General features: G+C 41.2%; 1 protein-coding gene across 1 annotated transcript in view; it reads right to left on the bottom strand.

Annotated features, from left to right (window-relative positions):
- PKD1 (polycystin 1, transient receptor potential channel interacting) overlaps positions 1-25914 on the bottom strand; it is a 252054-nt gene that overhangs the window by 33895 nt on the left and 192245 nt on the right. Inside the window, exons 24-31 of the mRNA XM_089686812.1 lie at positions 12377-12629; positions 10624-10819; positions 7823-7993; positions 5259-5402; positions 4960-5170; positions 1659-1785; positions 1448-1564; positions 876-925 (exon numbers count right to left, since the gene is read on the bottom strand). Coding sequence (XP_089542938.1) covers positions 876-925; positions 1448-1564; positions 1659-1785; positions 4960-5170; positions 5259-5402; positions 7823-7993; positions 10624-10819; positions 12377-12629 — 1269 coding nt within the window. The remainder of the gene's footprint in view (positions 1-875; positions 926-1447; positions 1565-1658; positions 1786-4959; positions 5171-5258; positions 5403-7822; positions 7994-10623; positions 10820-12376; positions 12630-25914) is intronic.

The following is a 25914-nucleotide window of genomic DNA, read 5'->3' as shown; positions in this document are numbered from 1 at the left end:
CTTGCTCAACCAATGGTATGTGAATAAGTTGCTTGTGTCCTGTACTGTACAATTAAGATAGGAGGTTATGAAATCAATTTTACACTGCCCATAAATGTCTGTTATGGACACTGGCTGCCCTTAAAAATATGGCCACAGGCCACCTTCAGAACTGCATGCACACAGGACTCGGGCAGGGAGCAGCCTGGGCGGGCGCGTCATCATGGTGCCTGCTTGGCGCCTTTCACAAATTGTAGAAGGGGAAGCCAGGAGGAATGGGAGGGGATGATGAGAATAAAGGAGCAGAGGAGGACCCATAGCGTAGTCTGACTAAGCATGCCCTTAGTGGCTGGAGCACTGGGAAAGAGGAGGACTGGAGGCCAGATGGAAGATCAAGAAGCACTGCCTTGCACCTGAGCAGTCTTATGAAGGAGGCCGGTCAATGACAGCTCCAGCCACCCAGGCCACACAAAGTCTGTGGAGAAGGGGGGGGGGGGGGTCGGTGATGTGAGGGGGGACTCTGGTGACCGTAGATCACCTTCTGCAGAGTGAATACACGAAGGTAAGTGGAGACACCGATCATAAGGGTTCCCCTTTATATCCGTAACCCTCCATTACCTACGTGTATTCGCTCTGCAGAAGGTGGTCTATGGTCATCAGAGTCCCTCCCACATCAGAATTCCTGGCATTTCCGATCATTTTGGCTAACTTTTTGAACTGTCAGCAAAAATGTTTTGGCTGTCAGTAAATTTTGTTTCTCGTGTCAGTAAATTTCACTTCGGGAGGTTGACATCCCTGAACCCTGTGGACATTTTGACATAGGTAAATAAATTAGAACAAAGAAGCACTGAAACCTGAAGACTAACATCCAGAGAAATACAAGTCCAGGAACTCACCCCTTTGTGTCATCCACAATTATTTCTGTTTTGGTCTGGTCAGAAAATCCCTATGAAGAAGATGAAAGAGATATCACCACATCAGAAAAACTTTACAATTTTGGAAGTGTTTACACCGATGACCCCAACTTAATGTCATTAATGGGAATATAGAAACCAGCAATCTGAACCTCCATGAGAAACAAGTTGGTTATGGACATTTTTTTGCCCAGGTCCACTTTTTCATTCATTGCAATGACTTTTCAAAACAGCTCTTCCTGTTCCTAGACCCTGTCCTCTGGTGACAACATTAATATAATTCAGTCATCAGAATCAGGATGCCTATTAAACTCCCGACACGCTTCTGTGAGGCTGGAACGTAGGGTGTCCAGACACTGTCACCAGCGTGGTCTACTGCTTCTAATCAGGAAAGGTAAGAGGAATTCTACATCAAAGGCATAATTGTTTTTATTCATTAGCTTTGTGACATTTAACTGTTCTATCCCTGTTACACAGCCAAACTTTAGCAGTTAAGTATAGGTCCACTTTAAAGGGAAAGTATAGTGTACAAATATTTTGAAGCCCATCCTCACCTCTCCATGTATCCCTGTATATGTCATAAAGGAACTCTCCATCATCACATTGTCCAGGTAGTTATCGATTTCTAGGGAGTTCTGATCGAAGTATGTGAGGGATGGCCTGATACAGGTCTATGGGAAGAAAGAACACAATATAGACAATGCGGTGATATGCGAGAGAGAAAAATTAAATGCCACCTCTACTGGTAGACACCAGTGGACTCACCTTGCTGCGAGCTCGCCTGAACAGAAAGTGGATGAACAGGTAGATGGGATAGACTAAGATGCTGGTCACCAACCCTACAGCCACGGAGTCCACACTGAGAGGAACCACCTGAGACACTGCACCATCCCTGTAGGAGGGAAAAACTGGTTCTTTATTTAGTACGACAAGAAAAGGAAAGGGATTGCAGGATGACTTAGTATTACAACCAACATCACTCATTGTAAAAATGTAATTGAACAATAATTATTATTAGTTTACAATGGAATTTCCAGATTCAGCCCAAGGGTGACTGGTTTCCTTTAAGGCAGTAAGGTCTTGAGTGCAGTAGATATTTGCATCTGTGGTAGGACCCAAAGGAAATGCCTGCTACTTCTCTGTATGAAAGAGCATATGACAGCTCTGGGCAAATCCACACTATCACAGGGCATAAGGCTACTTTCACACTGATCCGCCGCAAGAACACAGCAAAAACGCATAGGCGTTTTTACCGTGCTGAGCGTTTTTTAACCACTTCAAATCCGGACACTTTTTACATGTTTATTTTATTTTTTTATATTATGTTTCTTTTGGTTTTTTTTATACTGTCACGCTAGCAGTACAGTGTCACCATAGTGACACTGTACTACTTGTGGGGGGTGATGAAGATTTTTTTTTTTTTTTTTTTTTACACACTGATTGCTTTTACACCCATAAAGGCTGTAAAATCAATAATTTCTCCTTCTCTCTGGCTGCATTCTTGCAGCCATTGAGAACTACTGTGTGAACTGTGATTGGTCACAGCTTGTCACATGGTACAAGGCTGTTGTGAATATCCCTGTACCATGTGACCTCTGTGATCATTCACAGATTTCACTAGCAGTAAGCAATGATGTCAGAAGTGACATCTTGCTTACTACACTTCATGTGATCACTGATTGGCCAATCAGTGATCACATGATCGGGACTTCGGGAGGTCCCGTACAACAATCGGTGTTCCACTGTGTCCGGAGGACACAACGGGCACCGGATCGCGGTGCTGCGTGCTCCCAGGGAGCGGGGAGGCCGTTTATAAATGGCCACCAGCCTCTGCACTACTCCCGTCCGGCCGTTTATATACATGGGCCGGACGGGAAGTGGTTAAAGGACACGTGACTTAAAAACTGCACCAAAAATGCTTCTCAGAGGATTTCAATGGGAAGAGGCTTTTTTGGGGCGTTTTCTTTGAACTCACCAAACATGCCCCAAAGATGCTGCAAGCAGGAGTTTTTACACCGCACCGCAAGCGCAAAGCCTCAGTGTGAAAACATACATAGATATACATTCACATACACAGGGAAGCATTTTTCTTGAGCTTTTTAGGTGCTTTTGTTAACACAAAAATGCTTAAAAAACTCCTCAGTGTGAAAGTAGCTTTAAACAAAGTTAGATTTTTTTCTTATAGTCCAGCTGTCAAGAGAAAAACATGAAGACTGCTATTGCTGACCTCTACCTCTGAAGATGTTTGTTGCCTGGATGTCATATTGTCCCTCATAGTCCAATGCTTGGTGTCCTGACCCAAAACAAACAGGCCGGTGACCTCTAACATTTACAGGTTGGTGACTCTGAGGGTAGTGAAGCCACTGTGTCAACATATTAACTACGCAAGCAGCATTTTAAGCAAGCTGGCCATGACAGCCCCATATTTCTCCCATGACAGCTTTAATATAGGTGGCTAGGAAAGCACCCAACAATAAAAAACATCCTAAAAACTGGAATGATTTATTAGATCAGGGTTTCTCAACCAGAGTTCTATGGAATGCTAGGGTTCCTCCAGAGGTTTCTAAGGATTCCTTGAGCAATGGGCAATTTCTGCCTCTTAGATAGGTTCCCACCAGGGTGGATAAAAATCAATGATTTTTTTAAAAAAATCAAAAAAAAATCGGATTTTTTTTATTTAAATCGGATTTTTTTTATTTAAATCGATTTTCTTAAATAAAATGCTTTTTGAGGAAAATATATTACCATCCAAAGGTTATTCCATCATGCAATAAAGATTAGTTTTTTAATTATGTAGAATAAGGCTGTATATGTTTAATTTTTTTGGTAAATAAATTCCATGAATCCATTCACAATGTCATGCTCTTCCAGAGGTTTTTGTAAGATTATTGGGCAGTTTCTCTGCCTACAAGATATTATCACAGATGTTGGTTTACTTTTGCAGTTCTCAAAACTGAATTTGACTCAGCGGAGATCACATGCCTCTTCTTCACAGCAAAAATGTTATAACATGAACAGAGTTAAGAAAAAGACCTTCATCCTAACTTCTACAAACCTATGAATACAGAATCAACCCCTTCAGTGCTAAGGTTCAAGTTCAGTGAATAGAATAGAAACAATATTTTTCTGATTGTTTGGAGTGGAATAGATCTGCACAAGAAGAAAGTGAAACTAAATGTGAGGAGGAAGGGGCTGACAGTCTAAGTTTCTTAAAATATATAGATTTTGTTTAGCCAAAAATAAATCTATTTAAATTGTTATTATTAAGGGAATGATTATTTTTCTCCTTCTTAAGTACAACAGAAAAGTTGTCCAAATATGAATGATTAACCTATTAAACTGGGGATAAAAAAACTAATATGAAAAGTTGTTATTCTAAAAATCTTCATCTACTTGCATATTAAAGTTATACCAGCAAGAATGAGTCTTTATGTAGAAAACTAGGATTTAAATCAAGCCTTACTGACTAGTAATTTAAATTGTGATTTAAATCGTGATTTAAATCAGTTTGATTTAAATCAAATCCACCCTGGTTCCCACTGACACCATTGATCTTTTTAGCTCTCTGTGACCCCCAGTTCACATCTATGCGGCCGTGTGGGCAGCGTTTTGCACGGGAACGAGAGCCCATTCATGTGAATGGACTCCCGTGCCAGTGACACTCAGGGAAGAAGTTCCTGCACTTCTTTGGAAAACGCAGCCCGCACGGAAATCTCGGTTCCCAGTACGGTTGAGTTTTCCAGTGCGGGCGGCGTGCCGTTAGAACTAATATCACCGTCCCGCGGATCTGCAATTCTCTGGGCGGGTGGTGGATTTTCTTGCGAATCCGCAGCGGCACCACCCACACAGATGTGAACCGGGGGTAAGAGGGTAATTTCTTCCAATGACCACAGATGTAAGAACTTTTCTTCCCACTGACATTACACTAATGTATCATGAGTTGTAGATACAGTAAAATTTAGCAGGGGTTCCCCAAGACCAGAAAGTCATTTCAAGTGTTGAAAAGATTGAGAAAGGCTGTATTAGATGCTATCCACGCAGCTTAAAGAGAGAGAGCTACACCCACCCATGATTGCGATCTCCCACAACACCGTACCACACTGTATTGGCACACAGGAAGAGGAAGATAAGAACAGCACAACAGGTGGCCCTCTGGACGCGGGTGAAGCGGCTACGCGGAGGGCGGTCCCACATAGAGAGCCAGACGTGTTTCTCCGAAATGCCTCTCTGCAGTTCTGCCACAAAAATCCGAGAGAATCTCTTCAGCTCTGTCTCACCTTAACAGGCAGAAATGGAAACATGTTGTCAGTGTGCATCCAGAAAAAGGAACACGAGCCATCTAACAGTCATGTAAAGATCACTCACTGGCAGCAAAGATTTCCTTCTCCACCCGCCGGCCACTTTCCTCCTGACCTACAGACAGCCAATCATTGACCAAGAAGAAGTAGTTCTTGCTGCTCTGCAGGTCTCGGATGATGACATGCTGGACATACCAAGATGGACTGAGCCCTGAGACCAGCACAGAAATATCAGAATTGTAATTCCAAAACATCATGAACACAGTATAAAATGATTATGAACATCATTATAGGTAAACCCTAATGCAGGGGTGGGCAACTGTGGCCCTCCAGCTGTTGTAGAACTACAAGTCCCATGAGGCATTGCAAAACTGACAGTTACAAGCATGACTCCCAAAGGCAGAGGCATGATGGGACTTGTAGTTCACCAACAGCTGGAGGGCCACAGCTGCCCATCCCTGCCCTAATGGATTAACCACTTGAGCTCCAGAGGATTTACCCCCCTTAATGACCAGGCCTCTTTTTGCCACTCGGCACTGCACTGGTTCAACTGATAATTGCGCGGTCATGCAATGCTGCACCCAAACGAAATTTACGTCCTTGTTTTCACACAAATAGAGCTTTCTTTCGGTGTAATTTGATCACCTGTGCACTTTTTATTTTTCACGCTATAAACAAAAAAAGGCCAAAAATGTTGAAGAAAAACAATATTTTTTACTTTCAGCTATAAAAAATATATAGTAAACTCAAAGTTGGTTATAAATTTAGGCCAAAATGTATTCTGCTCCATGTTTTTGGTAAAAAAAAATTCCCAATAAGTGTATATTGATTGCTTTGTGTGGAAGTTATAGCGTCTACAAACTATGGTATAGATACTGCAATTTACGCCATTTTTCTGCTATACAGCGCTGCGCTAGTTTAACGGACAATTGCGCGGTCATGCAATATGGTACATAAATGAAATTTACATTCTTTTTTTTCCCCACAAATTGAGTTTTCTTTCGGTGGTATTTGATCGCCTGTGCGGTTTTTATTTTTTGTGCTATAAAAAAAAAAGGCTGACAATTTTGAGGAAAAAAAAACAATATTTTGGCCTTTTTGCTATATATGTCCAGTAAAAAAAAAATGCAAAAATCAAATTTAGTCATAAATTTCTGCCAAAATGCATTCTGCGACATGTCTTTGCTAAAAAAAAAAACCCAATACGTGTAAATTAATTGGTTTACGTGAAAGTTATAGCATTTACAAATGGCGGGAAAGATACTGGGATTTTTAGGTTTTTTTTTATACTAATAACGGCGGCGATCAGTGAATTATGGCGGCGATCAGGGACTTATGGAATCGACTTATGGCGGGACTGTGGGACTGCGGCGGACATTCTGACATTGGGGGGTACTGACTTGGGGTCACTGACGTCCCCAAAAACACTAATACAGTGATCAGTGCAAAAAAAAAAACCACTGACACTGTACTAATGGCAATGGGGAGGAAGGGGTTAACTTTATTTTGCAGGGAAGGGTTATAGGAGTGAGGGGAGTGTTTTACTAGGGGGCGGGGGTGTGTACTGGGCGGGACAAGGCTGATCGAGAAAGAGAAACTGTTCTTTCTCGATCAGCTCATCCTCGAGCTGACAGGGAAGTTGCAGACAGCACAGCTACTGCAGCTGTGCTCTCTGTCACTGTTTGCCGCCGATCGCCGGGACACAGCCGCTAAGGAGCGGCTGTGACTCGGCGACTGACATCTGTGGCGGTGATCCGCGGGACAGATAGGGGGACAGATAGGGTGACGGCGCGCCTCGCGCGCGCCCCCTATTTGTTTACAAAACACACGGTTTAAAACGCGGTTTTGCCTGTGAGTGCCGCCCTGCCGCCGTATATCTACAGTGGCTGAGTGGCAAGTAGTTAACATATAGTTTTCTGGGGATCATAAACAACTGCGTTTCTTAAATAAACTCAGTGCTATTGTTCTCCTGCAGCCATTTTTCAGCCACTTTCTGTGTACAGGCACTCCAGCAATGGCTGCATGGCATTTCTCAGGGAGGGGTGATGGTGACAACAGTGGACAATGCCTATCTAATGACCAAAAAAAAACATACAGACCTTGTGAGATGCTAATTGGAAAAACAAAAATGTGATATATACCTTTGTCTATACTCACATTACCTGTGAGTCACTGAACTACAATAGTGAGAAAAAAATCGAAAGACTCCCTGTGTCAACAGCTATGCGCCTAATGCGACTCTCATATATTTCAACACACCAGAAACTAAAAACTATTTGTGCAGTGTGGTTTAGTGTAGTAACACCCTCTACTATATTAGAAAGTAATAGCAGTGCTAAATAATACGTAAAAATTGTGTAAAAAATCGGCAGCTACATAACCAGTTATGTAGGGAGGAGAAGAGGAGCTGGACCAGCACAGGCGGCAATTTAACATTCTCAGTAAAGGAGAGGGCTGTGATGTGAAACGAAGGAAGCGGCTGAGCTAAGAAACTGACACTTTCTGGGATGTCATATTCCTAGAATATTCACATTGGGGAGGTGGAGGAGGGTAGCGGTAGCTGAACACAAAATAAATGTAGCAATAAGATTTCGTTTTACAAATATCTTGTACATGTGATTGAATTTATACCTTTGTTATCATGCCACAAACGGATCTTCCACACATTCCCCAGGCTCTTCTCTGTTGCAATCTGAAAGATATCCACGCTGTTTCGGTGGAAAGTATTCTCACCATCCAGATGTCTGTGTCCACTTTTATTATCCACTCCATATAAGCTGATACCTACGTGGGCTGTGGTGCCTGAAAAGCAGGAAGAAAGAAAATAGGGACAGTCAGAGTAAGAAAGAAGAAGTCACGTGTTAGCGTGATGTAACGCGTAGGAATACAGCGTGAAGATGTCATTACGTTTGGACGGTAATCGCCATCTTGGGACTCCTTGTATGTACACCTGACTGTGGGTTACACAGTACATGCCAGCTGGGTCTGGGAGCCATTTGGCGGTTTTTGATTTTTTTTTAATAAATATCTAATTACTACACTATGGAAGTTCTATCTTTGACTTCTTTTTGAACCATTTGAAGACCCCCTAAAGATGTGTTTGAACAATTATATGATTTCGGTGGGAGCTGTTCCTGTGTCCACTTAAAGGGAGAGATCCATCCAACCAGGGATCATCCGGGGATATTGATTGCTCTTTGACTCCTTGAGGGTCAAATTTTTGGGGGGAGCGCACACACTAGAAGGTGATGGATATAATTGGCACCATAACCATTAGCCGCCTGGTCAATAGCCGTTTGGCGGCCGGAAAAATGCTTTAGATTTCCGGGTGGATGCCATATGGTGCATCCACCCGGAATCCATATGGTCCCGGGCATGCGCAGTTTGCGCGCTTGCAGAGCTGCGTGATCTGTCACCGGCCGTGTACCTCGGACACGGTCGATGACAGATCTGAGTACTGGCCCCCGTTGCCAGTACCATGTGACCTGCTGTGATCACATGACAGTTGTATGCAATGGATGGCTTCATTCATGCCATCCATTGTATACTAGTGTCTAGCTTTGAATGGTCACAGCGATCACATGCACATGTCATGTGATTAGCTGTGGTCAAATCACAGCTAAGCACAAAAAAAACCCCTGAATGAATCAATATCATTTAGATAAATGCTTGCTTATCGCAAAGTAATTCTTTGCTATAAGCAAATTGTGTGGAAAAAAAAAAAAAAATACTGATCACTTCCCCAAAGTAGTACAATGTTACTATGGTAACACTGTACTATTTTGGTCAAAGTGAAATATGAAAAAAAAATCTTAAAAAAGAAAAAAAAGGAATAAAAAATTAAAAATAATAAAAATATATATATATATATATATTTTTTTTTTTTTCATACTGTCACCAGTCAGTGTCCCTGATCACCGCCATGCCAGTTATATGATGACGCTGTACTGCACTGGTGACAATATGTAAAAAAAAAAATAGTGAAAATAATTTTTAAAATGTTTTCATTTTCTGAAAAATTATGACAAAAAAATACAACTTCAAAAAACTCGCCATTCCTCTTATGAAGTACGTCGGACTGTCTACTTTGCAAAAAGGGGTAATTTGGGAGATATCTGTACTGTCCTGACATTTGGGGGATATCTGTACTGTTCTGACATTCTTGGACCTCAAGAAATTAGATTGGCTGTCAGTACTTCAGGATTGATCAATATTTAGATCTATACCATAGTTTGTGAACTCTATAACTTTCCTACAAACTAAATAATACATCCTAATTTGGGTTATTTTCACCAAAGACATGTAGCAGAATACATCTCGGCCTAAATTTATTAAGAACAATTATTTATTTGCAAACTTTTATAACAGAAACAAAGAAAAACGTGTTTTTTTTCAAAAGTTTTGGTCTTTTTTTGTTAATTTAGCAAAAAATAAAAACACCAGCAATGATTAAAAACCACCAAAAGAAATCTCTAGTTGTGTGAAGAAAATGATAAAATTTTAGTTTGGGTACAATGTTGTACGACCGCGCAATTGTCATTCAAAGTGTGAGAGCGCTGAAACCTGAAAAATGGCCTGGGCAGGAAGGAGGCAAAAGTGCCCGGTATGGAAGTGGATAAATATGAGCACGCAACAAAAAGTGGGAATATAAAAGTTGAAGAATTGAAAAATCTGGATTTTTATATTATATTTTTTTTGTGCTACAATTATTTTTTTTCACTTCTTGGGACTTTTTTTTTAAAATGTATTTATTTATATCAATTGATAAATGTCACGGTTTTATAATTGATCACTTTGATTTTATATTTGCTTTGGAATGTATTTCACCTTTAATGAAGGTAATAAAGATACACGAGGTTTATTAATATTCTTTCACTTTAATATGATTTATATTATGATTTGACAATACGGTATTTTAGTATTTACAGCGCTACACCATTTGTTCAAAATAACTTTTTCAGAGTATAAAAGTGTCCACATAGAAAGTGACATCTGGGTATTGCTGGACACACTGACAGATCTTGGGGAAACACAACTAGACAGGACATCTGTCATTTCCCAAGAAGTGCCCTGATGATCAGTGTAGATGTCCCCCTCTGAGGACTGCCGATAACCAGCATTTCTTGTTTACATGCGATCAGCTGTGATTGGACACAGCGGATCACATGACAAAGCCTGTATCATTGGCTCTGATCCGCTGTGTCCCAGTGACACAGCGCACCACTGATCACCGCGCCTGCGGGGGCGCGCATGCGCTGTTAGAGTTGCAGGATGTCATAAGACATCCTCCCAGAACGAGAGAGCCGCCACCAGCCCGGCATTTCCTTATATGGCAGGAGGGAGGCGGTTCATATTTTAAAGTTGAACCCAAAGACATGTTTATGTTCATTTATTCAGAAATCCATGTTATATAATTATATAGTCTCACTCACCTGATCCGCGCCCCCAGCCCGTCTTCACCAGGACTTCATATTTATAGACACCAGCCTTCCCGCAGAACGGTATGACCCCGGCCTTGCTGACATCCAGAAGGTCTAGTTTGTGGACGATAATGGTGGCTACAGAGTAGGTGGCGAAGCAGACGGCACACGTCAGAAGCACAATGTAATTGATTCCAGGATGCGGAGGCTGTGGAAAGAGATATAAGTGAATTTCGATGTGTTCATAAAACTGAGTGCTCCTGTTTATTATTATTACAGGCGTACCTCGGTTTATGAATTTAATTCATTCTGCGGGACTTTTCATATTGTGGAAAATTCGTAAACCGAAATGCAGTTTCCCATAGGAATGCACTGAAAAGCAATTAATCCGTTCCGGAGGTCAGAAAAATGTAAAAAAAAAAGTCTTTTATCTGTTCAAAACTCTTTATAAAGAGCACTTTAAAGGCATAAATACTGTACAGGGACATGATTAAAAATGAATTCGTAAATGCACTGAAAAGCAATTAATCCGTTCCGGAGGTCAGAAAAAAGTAAAAAAAAGTCTTCTGTTCAAAACTCTTTATAAAGTGCACTTTAAAGGCATAAATACTGTACAGGGACATGATTAAAAAATAATTCGTAAATGCACTGAAAACCAATTAATCCGTTACAGAGGTCAGAAAAAGGTAAAAAAAAGTCTTATCTGTTCAAAACGTTTTATAAAGTGCACTTTAAAGGCATAAATACTGTACAGGGACATGATTAAAAATTAATTCATAAATGCATTGAAAAGCAATTAATCCGTTCCGGAGGTCAGAAAAAGGTCAAAAAAAGTCTTATCTGTTCAAAACGCTTTATAAAATGCACTTTAAAGGCATAAATACTGTACAGGGAAATGATCAAAAATGAATTCATAAATGCAATGAAAAGCAATTAATCCGTTGCAGAGGTCAGAAAAAAGTCAAAAAAAGTCTTCTGTTCAAAACTCTTTATAAAGTGCACTTTAAAGGCTTAAATACTGTACAGGGACATGATTAAAAAATAATTCGTAAATGCACTGAAAACCAATTAATCCGTTCCAGAGGTCAGAAAAAGGTCAAAAAAAGTCTTATCTGTTCAAAACGCTTTATAAAATGCACTTTAAAGGCATAAATACTGTACAGGGACATGATCAAAAATGAATTCACAAATGCATTGAAAAGCAATTAATCCGTTCCGGAGGTAAAAAAAAAAAGTAAAAAAAAAGTCTTATCTGTTCAAAACTCTTTATAGAGGCATAGTACTGTACAGGGACATGATTAAAAAATAATTTGTAAATGCATTGAAAACAAATTAATATGTTCGTATTGTAAAAAGAATTCATAAACAGAGGCATTATTTTCAATGGATTTTCATTCGTAAACCGAAAATTATGTAGCACCAACAGTTCGCGAGTTATTTGAGGGGAGTGGCACATTTTAGCCATCATAATGAGTGTTCTTTGGATCATGTTGAAGACGACAGACTGCACTCCCACAGAAAGTGGTTTGATATAGCAAACAACGAAAGAGCCGACTTGTCTAAGAAACACTTTCAAACCAAAATCAGCCTCAAGCGAATGTGAACGTGTCAGGGTGGTCGGGATATCCGGACGTTACTGAGAAGGAAGGACCAATAGCAATATTTTTTTTTTACTATACTCTAGAATCAACTACATAATGTGTCAACAATACAACAGTTTGTAAAGCAGATCATGGACTACCAGATGAGTTCAGCCTCTACTTACAGGGTAGATAAAGTTGACGGAGTGTGGTGGGACGAAGAGGCTGGCACCAAAGGCGGTGAGATGCTGGGTCAGACACACAGCCTGGTCAGAGCGGGTGTCCTCCAGGGGTACGAGTCCTTCCGTCTTCCATCTCATCTCAGTGCCGTCAAAGTACTGACACAGGGAGGTGTAGAGTCCTACCGTCACATCCACAGAGGACCACATGTAATGGTTGGTGATGTTTAGGTAATAGTGTCTAGTCAGGTTTCCTTCCCTAGAAGAAGAAACACAAATTTAATTCAGAAAGAGAAATAAAAGGGAAAAAGTATGTCACTTAGAGCTCATGTACACTGCAGCTGATAAACTCACGTTTAGGAGCTTTTCTGCATTTTTTTCAGCAGCCCCTGAACTCTCCCTAATGTTTTCCTATGTGTCCATGTATACATCTTCCTTTACAGTCATTTACAGGCATTTGAGTTTACAGTCGTTTTTTTGAACACAGAAAACGTGCGTTCAGCAGTTGATTTTATCAGTGTTTAAAACGCTTCTAAATGCGGCAAATCGCGTTTATAATCGTTTGCAAATTTGTTTTAACTCTTCCTGTTCCCGATGCTGTCCAGAGCCTTTTTTCATCATGAAAAATGCATGCAAAGAGTTTTCAAGGTACTCAAATGGACAAAACACTGAACACAGGATGTTCCTACCAAGCTTGTCATACATTGTAATGACCAATTCACACCTCAGACCTCTCCCACCCTTGGAAACAAAAGATCTGTTAATGACCATTCACACCTCAAATTCCTCATGAAGACCCCCTGCCAGGTGACCTTAATGACTCCCTCCACCAGACACCTTTCCCACCCTTGGAAACAAAAGAAATGTTAATGAGCAACTCACACCTAAGCTAATCTCAACACATACTGCTGTCTCTGCTTCTACTCTCTGTATTTCTCTGAAGCAGTCGGAAATAGTTAATAATTTAACACTTTTCAGTTCATTCTTGGCATTTGGGAGGTTCTCCTGTGCTTATCTTTAAAAAAGCCTTCTAAACACAAACGCACATAAATGCGTTATGCAAACACGGCTAAACAGACTTTTTTTAACCTATGTTTTCCAGCAGTCAGTTTCTACCGTTCAGAAGTGTCCAGCGTACATGGAGCCTTACAATAAAATTATATACATATGCTCATTCTTTAAAAATGTGTGGTTTCTTTATAGTCATTACATATGTACTGGAACCCCTCAAATGTTTTGTCTTTTACGGTAGGGGTGTCAAACTGGTGGCCCTCCAGTTGTTGCGAAACTACAAGTCCCATCATGCCTCTGCCTTTGGGAGTCATGCTTGTAACTGTCAGTCTTGCAATGCCTCATGGGACTTGTAGTTTGGCAACATTTGGAGGGCCGCCAATTTGACACCCGTGTTGTACGACATCTGGACTTTCTATGTTCTGGTTTCGGCACTTCCTTCCATGCACTTACAATAAAATAACTTACACAGTCAATGCTACCAAATGCCCTTATATTCTTACAGAGGTTCTAGAGGCTGACGGGTTTTACCTTAATGAATTCTCAAGAATTAAGATGAAAAATAATCTGTGTGCATTCCCCCCCCCCAGCTCCTCCTTATACTAACTTGAGCCCAATCCCGATCCAACGTTGTGCATGAAAGCTGCGTTTCTCTCCCCTCTCTCCCTCCTCATAGACTCAGAGACAGCAGTGGGAACCATTGGCTACTTCTGCTCTCAATCACAGCCAGTGAGCAGAGAGCAGCGGGCGGGGCCAAGCTGTGTGTTAATGGACAAACAGAGCACGGCCCGGGACCGAGTCCACATGTGTGCCCCCAAAAGCAAGCAACTTACTATAAGGGCCCTCAGCAGGGGGGAGTAGCTGAGAGCACCGGTGGGGCACCCCAGAAGAGGAGGATCGGGGTTGCTCTGCACAAAACCATTGCACAGACCAGGTAACTATGACATGTTTGTTATTTTTAAAAAATGTAACCTTTACAAATCACTTTAAAGTGAATCGATATATACAGTATATTTTGATAGGTCCACTTTAAGAGCAGGAATCTCAAGGTTCTTGCACATACCTTCAATTATGCCCAAATACACACTCACCGGCCACTTTATTAGGTACACCTGTTCAATGGCTTGGTAACACAAATTGCTAATCAGCCAATCACACGGCAGCAACTCAATGCATTTAGGCATCTAGATGTGGTGAAGACGAATTGCTGAAGTTCAAACCGAGCATCAGAATGGGGAAGAAAGGGGATTTAAGTGACTTTGAATGTGGCATGGTTGCTGGTGCCAGACGGACTGGTCTGAGTATTTCAAAAACCTCTGAGATTTTCACGCTCAACCATCTTTAGGGTTTACAGAGAATGGTCCAAAAAAAGACAAACTATCCAATGGGGCAGCACAGTGGCTAAATGGTTTGCACTTCTGCCTGGCAGTACTGGTCGCTGGTTCGAATCCGAAACCCGGCACCACCAGCCTGGAGTTTGCATGTTCTCCCTGTGAGTGCGTGGGTTTCCTCAGGGTACTCCAGTTTCCTCCCACACTCCAAAGACATGCTGGTAGGTTAATTGGATCCTGTCTAAATTGTCCCTAATATGTGTATGTATGAATGTAAGTTAGGGACCTTAGATTGTACGCCCCTTGAGGGTTAGGGACTGATGTGAATGTACAATATATATGTAATGTGCTGTGTAAATTGAGTGGCAGTTGTATGGACGAAAATGCCTTGTTGATGTCAGAGGAGAATGGGCAGACTGGTTGGAGATGATTGAAAGGCAATAGTAACTCCAATAACCACTCGTTACTACCAAGGTATGCAGAATACCATCTGTAATCGCACAACACGTTGAACCTTGAAGTAGATGGGCTACAGCAGCATAAGCTAACACCAGGCAGCAAGGTGTACCTATTAAAGTGGCCAGTGAGTGTACTTGTGTGTGGCACTAGATCCCCTAATCCAGGCACCCAGCCTTACCACCACCATTACATTCCTGATGGGGCTGCTCTCTATTGGCTTTTAAAGTGCCCCATTGGACCTTGTAGGGGCAGGAAGTGTGCCACAGCTATGAAGTCACAGCAAAGTCAAGTCCTATCCACTGATTGCATCCAGGTTTAATGTGGTCCTCATGCTTTGCCCATGCAGGGCAGGACAACAGGCCTCTCAAGCTGCACATACTCTTCTTCCCTTTGCTTTCCCACTGCTTCATTCAGCAACTGGAAGCAAGAAGAGAAAATCCTATGTAAGCCCCAACACAAGGCTAAGGACTCTCTCCCATGTGAAAGCTCTGGGTAACTGAGTGGCCAATTACATGCTCCTCATACCTGGAAGTACCAGGCATTTGATTTGCTCCCAGTGTGCTTGCAGACTGCATACCTTTAGGTGGCATTACATATAATAGTTTTCAGTGATAAATCTCCCTTTATAGCTGAAAAGCACAAACCAATGCAGCTTTGTATTTAATTATACATCGTATCATAGCAGCATAAGTATCTAAATTTGACTGATCAGTCTCTTCAAAGGTTTACTACCCAGTTTGTATAACAGAGCTCAGGGAAAAGCAGCACAGAAGGAGCTAGTTAGGTGTGAAGCAGTGCAAGGGGCATACTGATAGAAGGAGAGAGCAGGGGCACAGACATGAGTTCATCAGGACAATGCTTTTACTATCTGGTCACAGGGTTAAAGTACTTTTGTGTGAAAGGGAACTGCAACAGAGAACGTTCAGGTCTATGTCGCAGAGCTGTGTAAATCTCAGGACTGGATGGGCAGAAATACACATTAACTGGCAGGTCAAACAACTCTTACAGTTGCAAGAAAAAGTATGTGAACCCCTTGGGATTATGTGGAGTTTTGCATGAATTGGGAATAAAATGTGCTCTGAACGTCATCTAAGTCACAACAATAGAAGAACACAGTCTGCTGAACATAATACTACACAAACATTAGATGTTGCCATGGTTTAATTGCACATACCATGTAAACATTCACAGTGCAGGGAGGAAAAAGTATGTGAGGCCCTAGCTTAATGACTTCTCCCAGAGCTAATTGGAGCCAGGAGTGAGCCAACCTTGACTCCAATCAGTGTGATGATATTGGATGTGTTGCTGACAGCTGTCCTGCCCTTAAAAAACACACACCTGTTTTGGGTTTACTGGTTTCAAGAAGCACTGTCTGATGTGAACCATGCCTCGCAGAAAAGAGCTCTCAGAAGACCTACGATCAAGAATTGTTGACTTGCATGAAGCTGGAAAGGTTCACAAAAGTATCTCCAAAAGCCTTGATGTTCATGTGTCCACGGTAAGACAGACTGTCTACAAATGGAGAAAGTTTAGCACTGTTGCTACTCTCCCTAGGCGTGGTCGTCCTGTAAAAATGACTGCAAGAGCACAGCGCAGAATGCTGCATGAGGTAAAGAAGAATCCCAGAGTGTCAGCTAAAGACCTACAGAAATCTCTGGCACATGCTAACATTTTTGTTGACACATCTACAATAAGGAAAACATTAAACAAGAATCGAGCACATGGGAGGACACCACGGAGGAAGCCATTGCTGTCCAAAAAGAATATTGCAGCACGTTTGAAGTTTGCAAAAGAGCACCTGGATGTTCCACAGCACTACTGGCAAAATATACTGTGGACAGATGAAACCAAGATTGAGTTGTTTGGGAAGAACACACAACAATGTGTGGAGAAAAAAAGGCACAACACACCAACATCAAAACCTCATCCCCATTGTAAAACATGGCGGAGGGAGCATCATGGTTTGGGGCTGCTTTGCTGCCTCAGGGCCTGGACGGATTGTTGTCATTGATGGGAAAATGAATTCCAGAGTTTATCAAGACATTTTGCAGGAAAACGTATGACCATCTGTCCGCCAACTGAAGCTCCGCAGAGGATGGGTGATGCAACAGGACAATGATCTAACATCTAATGTTTGTGTAGTATTATGTTCAGCAGACTGTGTTCTTCTATTGTTGTGACTTAGATGACGTTCAGAGCACATTTTATGCCCAATTCATGCAAAACTCCACGTAATCTCAAGGGGTTCCCATACTTTTTCTTGCAACTGTATATATACATTCCATCGGTGTATTTAGCGGTTTGCCTGGAGTTCAGCTTTAAACCAACGCTTTTGAAATCTGAAATTTTAGGAGCAATTTTTATAAGCAGTATTGAGATCCATAAACTAGAGCAACCAGATTGAATCTTTTATGTGTTCAGAAAAGTCGGGAAAATGAAGATAAGCTCTGCTTGCTTGATACTAGTGACTGTATTATGCAAAAACAGCTACAAAAGAAAGGAATATCACCCAATGGAACATGGAAACAAAAAGAGAAATCCCTAAAAAGAGAAAATACAATCTCCAATACACATGTTCCAAATATATTATAATAATACTTCATCTTCCTTCTACAAAAAGTATAGAGAAACAATCATTTAAACCACATTATACGAACGCAGACATTTATAATCACAAACAAAACCACAATCCCATCGATCATTGTCATAAAGCATTTCCTCTGTCTTAGTTATGGGCCCTATAGCGCCTCCTGTTGGGAGATTTAAATAACTGCAGACACACCAACAAACTAGACATAATTGAATTACCGTCTGGGAGGACAGGAAGAACTCTGGCATGTACTGAACAAAGGGTTCAGTGAGCACCAGATTTGCTTCAGAAGCACTTGTCTCCTGGTTTACCTACTAACCGAATATAATAATTTTTTTTTTTTTTTTTTAAAAAGGTCAATTTTCAATGTATACATTTATGTTACCTTCCAAAACATTGAAATCAAAGAAAGGCAACGCTCCTTCTTATTATCCTTTCACAGTGTTAAAATAAATCCTTAACCAATCATATATAAAAAATCTATATAACCAAAATAAATCATCAAAAATGTATTATTTATTTTGGTTATATTGATTTTTTATATATGATTGGTAAAGGATTTATTTTAACACTGTGAAAGGATAATAGGAAGGAGCGCTGCCTTTCTTTGATTTCAATGTACATCTTGTTAAGGGTTGGGTGAGCTGCTCTTTTAAATTTACATATTTTTGCATATTAGTTGGTGGAGTGATATTTAGTGGTGCTGTCCATATTCTAATTATTTACCTTCCAAAACATTGCACTTCAGGATTTGTCCACACGGGTGTCTGTACCTACCATCCACGTGTGTGCTGTGTTTGCCCGCACGGTATGCTCAAGTGTTTCCGTGTACCTATGTGCAGACAATCCCATGCATGTCAGCTGGGATGCAGTGGCTGCGGGTACGTGGCCCTGAACTCACAATGCATTGGGGGACACGCACCCACATAGATGTCAAATTGGAAGCAGCGTCCGCTCAGCCGCTGCATCCCAATTGACATGAATAGGACAGCCTGCATGGAAAAAGCAGAAAGGCAAAACTTTTTTTTTTTTTTTTACATTTTGGAATGAGTAATGCAGGCCATAGATGGGTCGAAAATCGGTTGATTTTTCGGCTGGAAAAAAAAAATCGGCCGATTTTTGCACCGTTAATGGGTTAATTGGTCGGCTGTTTTTCTGGGTTTTGGCACCTTTTATCGATAAAGTTGGAAAAAATTCAGCCGATTTTGCCGATCGGCCGATTTTCGCAGCAATGATGGGCAAATCGGCCGATCTTTTTAAAGATTAAAAATCTGCGCATGAGCCGTGACCTGCAAGAAAAAGAAGAGGAAGAAAAAGAAGAAGAGGAAGAAAAAGAAGAAGAATTCCAGTCCGCTATTATATTTGACATGAAAAAGTATTGCGGTTGTAACAATGTATCTATTTGTATCCGAATAAAAATATCTGTATCCAAAATGGATACAATGTTGCAACCGCTATACTTTTTAATATCAAATATAATAGCGGAGCTTTCTGCAGGAACAGAAGTAATTAAATGTCGGCCGTAGACGGGACGTAAATCAGCCGATTTTTTTTTACCGTTGGTGGTAACGTCGGCCTATTGAACGACCGATTTTTCTTTTTTTTATTAAAAAAAACAGGCGGTTTTCGACCCATCTATGGCCTGCATAAGGGAGGGTTATAATCTCTGTCATTTTTTTTTTGCCATCTGTGTCCCAATGGGGAGATTTCCTTTCACTTCTGGTCCCATAAAACAGGAAGTAAGAGGAAATCCCTCCAAATGGAGGGATTCCGTGGTTGTCATTAGAACTAGCGTCCCCACTGCAAGATTTCCCCTCTCTACTGGGGACAACCCAAAATTTGGAATTTTCTTTAAGTTTCACTTTCAGTGATAACAGTAACCATGAAACTGGGTGAATCTTTATAACCGTGGCACAGACAGCTGTACCAACCTAACAGGTGCTCCAATTCCTGTCTCTTTTCTATCCACAACTAAGGCCGGCCATACATGGGTCGATTTTCGAACGATTTTTTGTTCAAAATAAGACCTAAGAATAATCGGCCGATTTTTGCTCTCTTAGTGGAGCAATGGGACTGGCCGATTTTCGTGGTTCCTCCCCATTTTATCAGGCATGGTGGAAAATTAGTGAAAAACTACCGAATTTCGAAATCACTGGTGGCATCATCGGATTACAGAACGAACAATACTTTCGTTTTTCGACTGAAAACTCATTCGGAATTCGACCCATGTATGGCCTGCTTTAAGTTTGTCGTTAGCTATACTTTAACGAACTGGGGAAACCTGCACCCCTAGGCCAACTGGAAAGACTTCCAGATTTTCCAGTACCTGACCTGAATCTATCAGTAGGTGTTCCTAGAAGAGACATCTTCAATATATCAGAAAGGAAAGAGAGACATTTATTCTCCTAAGGACAATAAGTGAAAACCAAGCAGGTGGGAGTTGGGAGGTGTTAGTCTCTAGGGGACGGGCCTTCAGTTTTCCAGGAGACTAGAGTCCGTTTCCTTTGAAGGTGGCAGTATAACCCAAAGCTGCCAATTATCAAGCTTTGCCCTCCAAAGATATACTTGCAAAAAATGATCAATTGCAGTCTACACTCCTCAGCCCCCAAACTCCCAGCTGCAGGGAGCAGGCTGTAGTCCTGAACCACCAGACTTGCAACCAGTGCTGGATTTATAAGGGGGCAAAAGGGACAATTGCCCCAGCCCCCTCTGCCAGAGGAGGCGCCGGCCCCATACTTCCTTTATAAAAAATGTAATCATTTTAAAATTTGTTTTATTAATAAGAAAATGAACAAAGTGTTTGTGGATACGGAATTTTTTTTAAAATTTTCTTTAACAGATATGGTTTATTAAAGTGATACTAAACCCAGGACCCTGCATTCACTATATTTATTTAATTTATTTCAGGTACTTATATAGCGCCATCAATTTATGCAGCGCTTTACATATATATATATATATATTGTACATTCACATCAGTCCCTACCCCTCAAGGGGCATACAATCTAAGGTCCCTAACTCACATTCATACATACATATACTAGGGCCAATTTAGACAGGAACCAATTCACCTACCAGCATGTCTTTGGAGTGTGGGAGGAAACCGGAGTACCCGGAGGAAACCCACGCAGGCACAGGGAGAACATGCAAACTCCAGGCAGGTGGTGCTGTGGTGGGGATTCGAACCAACGACCCTAGTACTGCCAGGCGGAAGCACTAACCATTTAGCCACTGTGCTGCCCATAATATATATCTGATCTCTCACAGTACACACAAGATGGAAATGCAATTATTGTAGTAAATATAAACTGCTAAATACCTTTCCTCATCAGCAGTATATAGCAGTCTTGTGACTTCAGCAGAATACTGTTTAAAGCTTGTAGGAGTTTTCTTTCTGCTCTAGGAGGATATGAAACCCCAGGACAGTGCTGATTGGCCCTGTGCTGATCACATGCACCCTTCCAAGAACAAAAAAAAACTCTCTAGCAATACACACCAAACTGAGCATGTGCATGTGACTACAGATTCAGTTTGAATCAGATAGACATTTCAACTAGAGGAGAGGCATAGAAGACAGGATCACAGACAGGAAGACTGCTATATACTGCTGATGAGGAAAGGTATTTAGCAGTTTATATTTACTAAAATAATTGCATTTCCATGCCTTTTTACAAAATGCGGAGGATTAACCCCTTAGGTTCGACAGTGAGTATAACAAGCATACTTTACTGCATATACAGTAAAGTATGCTTGTTATATGTTGTATGCCTGGCTCACAGTCTCCTCTCTAATTCATCCCAAAGGTGTTCTATGGGGTTGAGGTCAGGACTCTGTGCAGGACAGTCAAGTTCCTCCACCGCAAACTGGCTCATCCATGTCTTTATGGTCCTTGCTTTGTGCACTGGTGTGCAGTCATGTTGGAACAGGAAGGGGCCATCCCCAAACTGTTCCCACAAAGTTCCCACAAGTGGTACCACGCTTGAATTCACTGAGCTCCTGAGAGCGACCCATTCTTTCACACATGTCTGTAGAAGCAGTCTGCAAGCCTAGGTGAAGATTTACTATAATAGATTTAATATAATATATTTACTAAAATAATTGCATTTCCATGCCTTTTTACAAAATGCGGAGGATTAACCCCTTAGGTTCGACAGTGAGTATAACAAGCATACTTTACTGCATATACAGACTGATATTACTGTTGTGGGTTTAGTAACACTTTAACCACAGAAATGCAGTTGGATGCAGAACATGTATGCCTGACTTCAGTGGGAAAGAAAGGGATGAGGACTTCTGGTTTCTGTGATGTATGACAAATACCTGCAACTTGTAATCTTAGTCAATAAAATTGAAAAAAAAAAATAAGTTACACTACATTGCCAAAAGTATTGGTCGGCCGGCCTTTACACGCACATGAACTTTAATGGCATCCCAGTCTTAGTCCGTAGGGTTCAATATTGGGTTGGCCCCGCCCTTTGCAGCTATAACAGCTTCAACTCTTCTGGGAAGGCCGTCCACAAGGTTTAGGAGGGTGTCTATGGGAAGGTTGGACCATTCTTCCAGAAGCACATTTGTGAGGTCAGGCACTGATGTCGGGGGAGGAGGCCTGGCTCACAGTCTCCTCTCTAATTCATCCCAAAGGTGTTCTATGGGGTTGAGGTCAGGACTCTGTGCAGGACAGTCAAGTTCCTCCACCGCAAACTGGCTCATCCATGTCTTTATGGTCCTTGCTTTGTGCACTGGTGTGCAGTCATGTTGGAACAGGAAGGGGCCATCCCCAAACTGTTCCCACAAAGTTCCCACAAGTGGTACCACGCTTGAATTCACTGAGCTCCTGAGAGCGACCCATTCTTTCACACATGTCTGTAGAAGCAGTCTGCAAGCCTAGGTGAAGATTTTATACACCTGTGGCCATGGAGGGCCATGGAGGTGATTGGAACACCTGAATCCAATGATTTGGTGGGGTGTCCCAATAGTTTTGGCAATATAGTGTACGCGTCTTCTTCAAAACCTAACATATATTTTTTTTAGAACAAATGCGGTTTCTCGTTCATTTCAGTTCAATTTTTTCACTTATAATTTAATCTCTATGTTGAGGGGCACCCGAACTTGTAGTGCCCCAGGCCCCCCCAAGGTCTAAATGCGGCACTGCTTACAACAATCCAATGCTCTGTGCCCATAAATGGATGGTAGAGAAAACATTGCTGGCTTGAGTTACTCATCAAAGCTGAACAGCACAACAAAAATTGCTATATAGTGACCCCACCATCTCCCGACGCAGGTCCTGCATTGTATGAGGACTGGCTGTATGGCATGCAGAAGCCAGGAATAAGGTAGGTATTCCTGTTGGGTTTTTTTTTTTTTTTGCACTCTTTGAGTTCTTTTGAGTTCAATCTAGTGCAATGGAATGGGATTAGATTAGGGTTTTTGAGGTTAGAGCAAAGGGTTAGTTGAGGTAAAAGCTGAACTCCAGGGAAAAAACTACACACATTAATAGAAAAATTAAAATGAAAAAAGTTCTCTATATTTTACAAACCATAAGACATATTTTTAAATTAAAACAGTGTAAAGACCTGGATTTGACTTGGTATCAGCCTCTGAGAATCCACTCTACAGCAAGAGCGAGAAAAAGAGAAAGATACATATAGTTAGTTTTGTATTATCCAGTATGTGAAAGAAGACAATCATAGATGTTAGACAGAACAGAGGAGATGATCAGAGACTGCATGTGTAACAGTGGGGGGATTAAAGACAATACAGGAGATAGACAGAGACTGCATGTGTAACAGTGGGGGGATTAGAGACAATACAGGAGATAGACAGAGACTGCAGATGTGTAACAGTGGGGGGATTAGAGACAATACAGGAGATAGACAGAGACTGCAGATGTGTAACAGTGCGGGGATTAGAGACAATACAGGAGATAGACAGAGACTGCAGATGTGTAACAGTGCGGGGATTAGAGACAATACAGGAGATAGACAGAGACTGCAGATGTGTACAGTGGGGGGATTAGAGACAATACAGGAGATAGACAGAGACTGCAGATGTGTAACAGTGGGGGGATTAGAGACAATACAGGAGATAGACAGAGACTGCAGATGTGTACAGTGGGGGGATTAGAGACAATACAGGAGATAGACAGAGACTGCAGATGTGTAACAGTGGGGGGATTAGAGACAATACAGGAGATAGACAGAGACTGCAGATGTGTACAGTGGGGGGATTAGAGACAATACAGGAGATAGACAGAGACTGCAGATGTGTAACAGTGGGGGGATTAGAGACAATACAGGAGATAGACAGAGACTGCAGATGTGTAACAGTGGGGGGATTAGAGACATAACAGAGGAGATGATCAGAGACTGCAGATGTGTAACAGTGGGGGGATTAGAGACAATACAGGAGATAGGCAGAGACTAGAGACACGCTACATAAAACTTATTCTAAGTCCTCCTGCGCTTCTATGGAACCTCCCCTCCTAATTTTTCAGCTGCTAACACTCAAACTGGTACCCAAAACAGTGCTCAAATATATATTTAAATTAGTGTAGCGCTAAACATTCATTAAACCAAAAAACAATATACTATTTATAAAATAAAAATCATATATAATGCATATACTCTGTGATTAATAAATAAGTGTATAACCACCTCCACCCCAAAATTTCCAAAAAGTCACACTTTCTCCCCAGAAAGCAATTCAATATTATAACCTTTTTGTGATAAAATTACAAAAACATATTAATATTCAAATTACATAATAATAAATACTCAAAAACCAAAAAAAGTCCAATAAAAAAGTGCCCCAATAAAAAACAGTAATGTCCAAAAAATAAGTCCCAAATATTCAAACTTTATCATCCAGTAGGAAGAAATCCTATTTCATCCTACTATATATTCACTCAGTGCAAAAAAACACAAAAACTGTGCAAAAACTATATATATATATATAGTTTTTGCACAGTTTTTGTGTTTTTTGTGTTTTTTTGCACTGAGTGAATATATATTGTTTACAAAGGTAATGCACTAGATTATTCAATTTTGTTTTTTTTGAGGTACCACGGGATGAAATAGGATTTCTTCCTACTGGATGATAAAGTTTGAATATTTGGGACTTATTTTTTGGACATTACTGTTTTTTATTGGATCACTCTGTGATTAATGCTATAATCCTCTCAGTGCTCTTGCATGCCACTTAATACATACACATATATTCCTATATCCCAAAAATCAATATAAACTCATATTCCATTAATTATACATAAATTTTGTGATAGTGCCACTTCAAAAAAATAAATAAATCAATATCATGTGATGGTGCCACATCGACTTAATTCAACGTCCAATGTTCAAATCCAAATCAATATGCTCCAAGTGATATTTATATACATGCAGTGTGTCTTTATATATATAGTGCCACTCGTGTAAAAAACACACTCCTTTCCACTTCGGCTGCAATGCCTGCTCACCTCCTTCCAACGACCCCTAGGGGCCTACAAGCCTTTAGGATCACTCTGGATCCTCAAGAATCCTGGTTTGGTACCTCTCTGATACTCCTATTTGGCCTCCTCCACACCTTCACTGCTGTGCCTCATAGGATCCTCACCAGCGACTCTCTGCAAACTCTCTCTCACATATTAGTGAGTCAAAAAAAGATAGATCCTCCATAGTGTAGTATTTCCAATATGCCAGAGTTTAATTAAGAAATAGCAAAAAGTAACTCCCAATTGTTTGTACAGCGATTTTTCTGTCCCTATATGGGCAAACTGCACACGTGTTTTGCTTCCTGATAACCAGGAAAATGGCGTCCCGCACCGGAAGTGCGTCACTTCGGATACCGGAGGTTGCGTCTTAGCGTGCCTACGCGTTACGTCACGTGGTCTCGTGACTGCCAGGCGGAAGTGCTAACCATTTAGCCACTGTGCTGCCCATGCACTTCCGCATGACAGTACTGGGGTTGTTGGTTCGAATCCAAGCCACGGCACCACCTGCCTGGAGTTTGCATGTTCTCCGTGCCTGCGTGGGTTTCCTCCGGGTACTCCAGTTTCCTCCCACACTCCAAAGACATGCTGGTAGGTGAATTGGACCCTGTTTAAATTGGCCCTAGTATGTGTATGTATGAATGTGAGTTAGGGACCTTAGATTGTACGC

This window comes from Staurois parvus, unplaced genomic scaffold (assembly GCF_062004578.1).
Source record: "Staurois parvus isolate SC_StPar_1 unplaced genomic scaffold, SC_StPar_1.0 ptg000412l, whole genome shotgun sequence".
Taxonomy (NCBI): domain Eukaryota; kingdom Metazoa; phylum Chordata; class Amphibia; order Anura; family Ranidae; genus Staurois; species Staurois parvus.
This window is presented reverse-complemented; position numbering and strand designations above follow the sequence as displayed.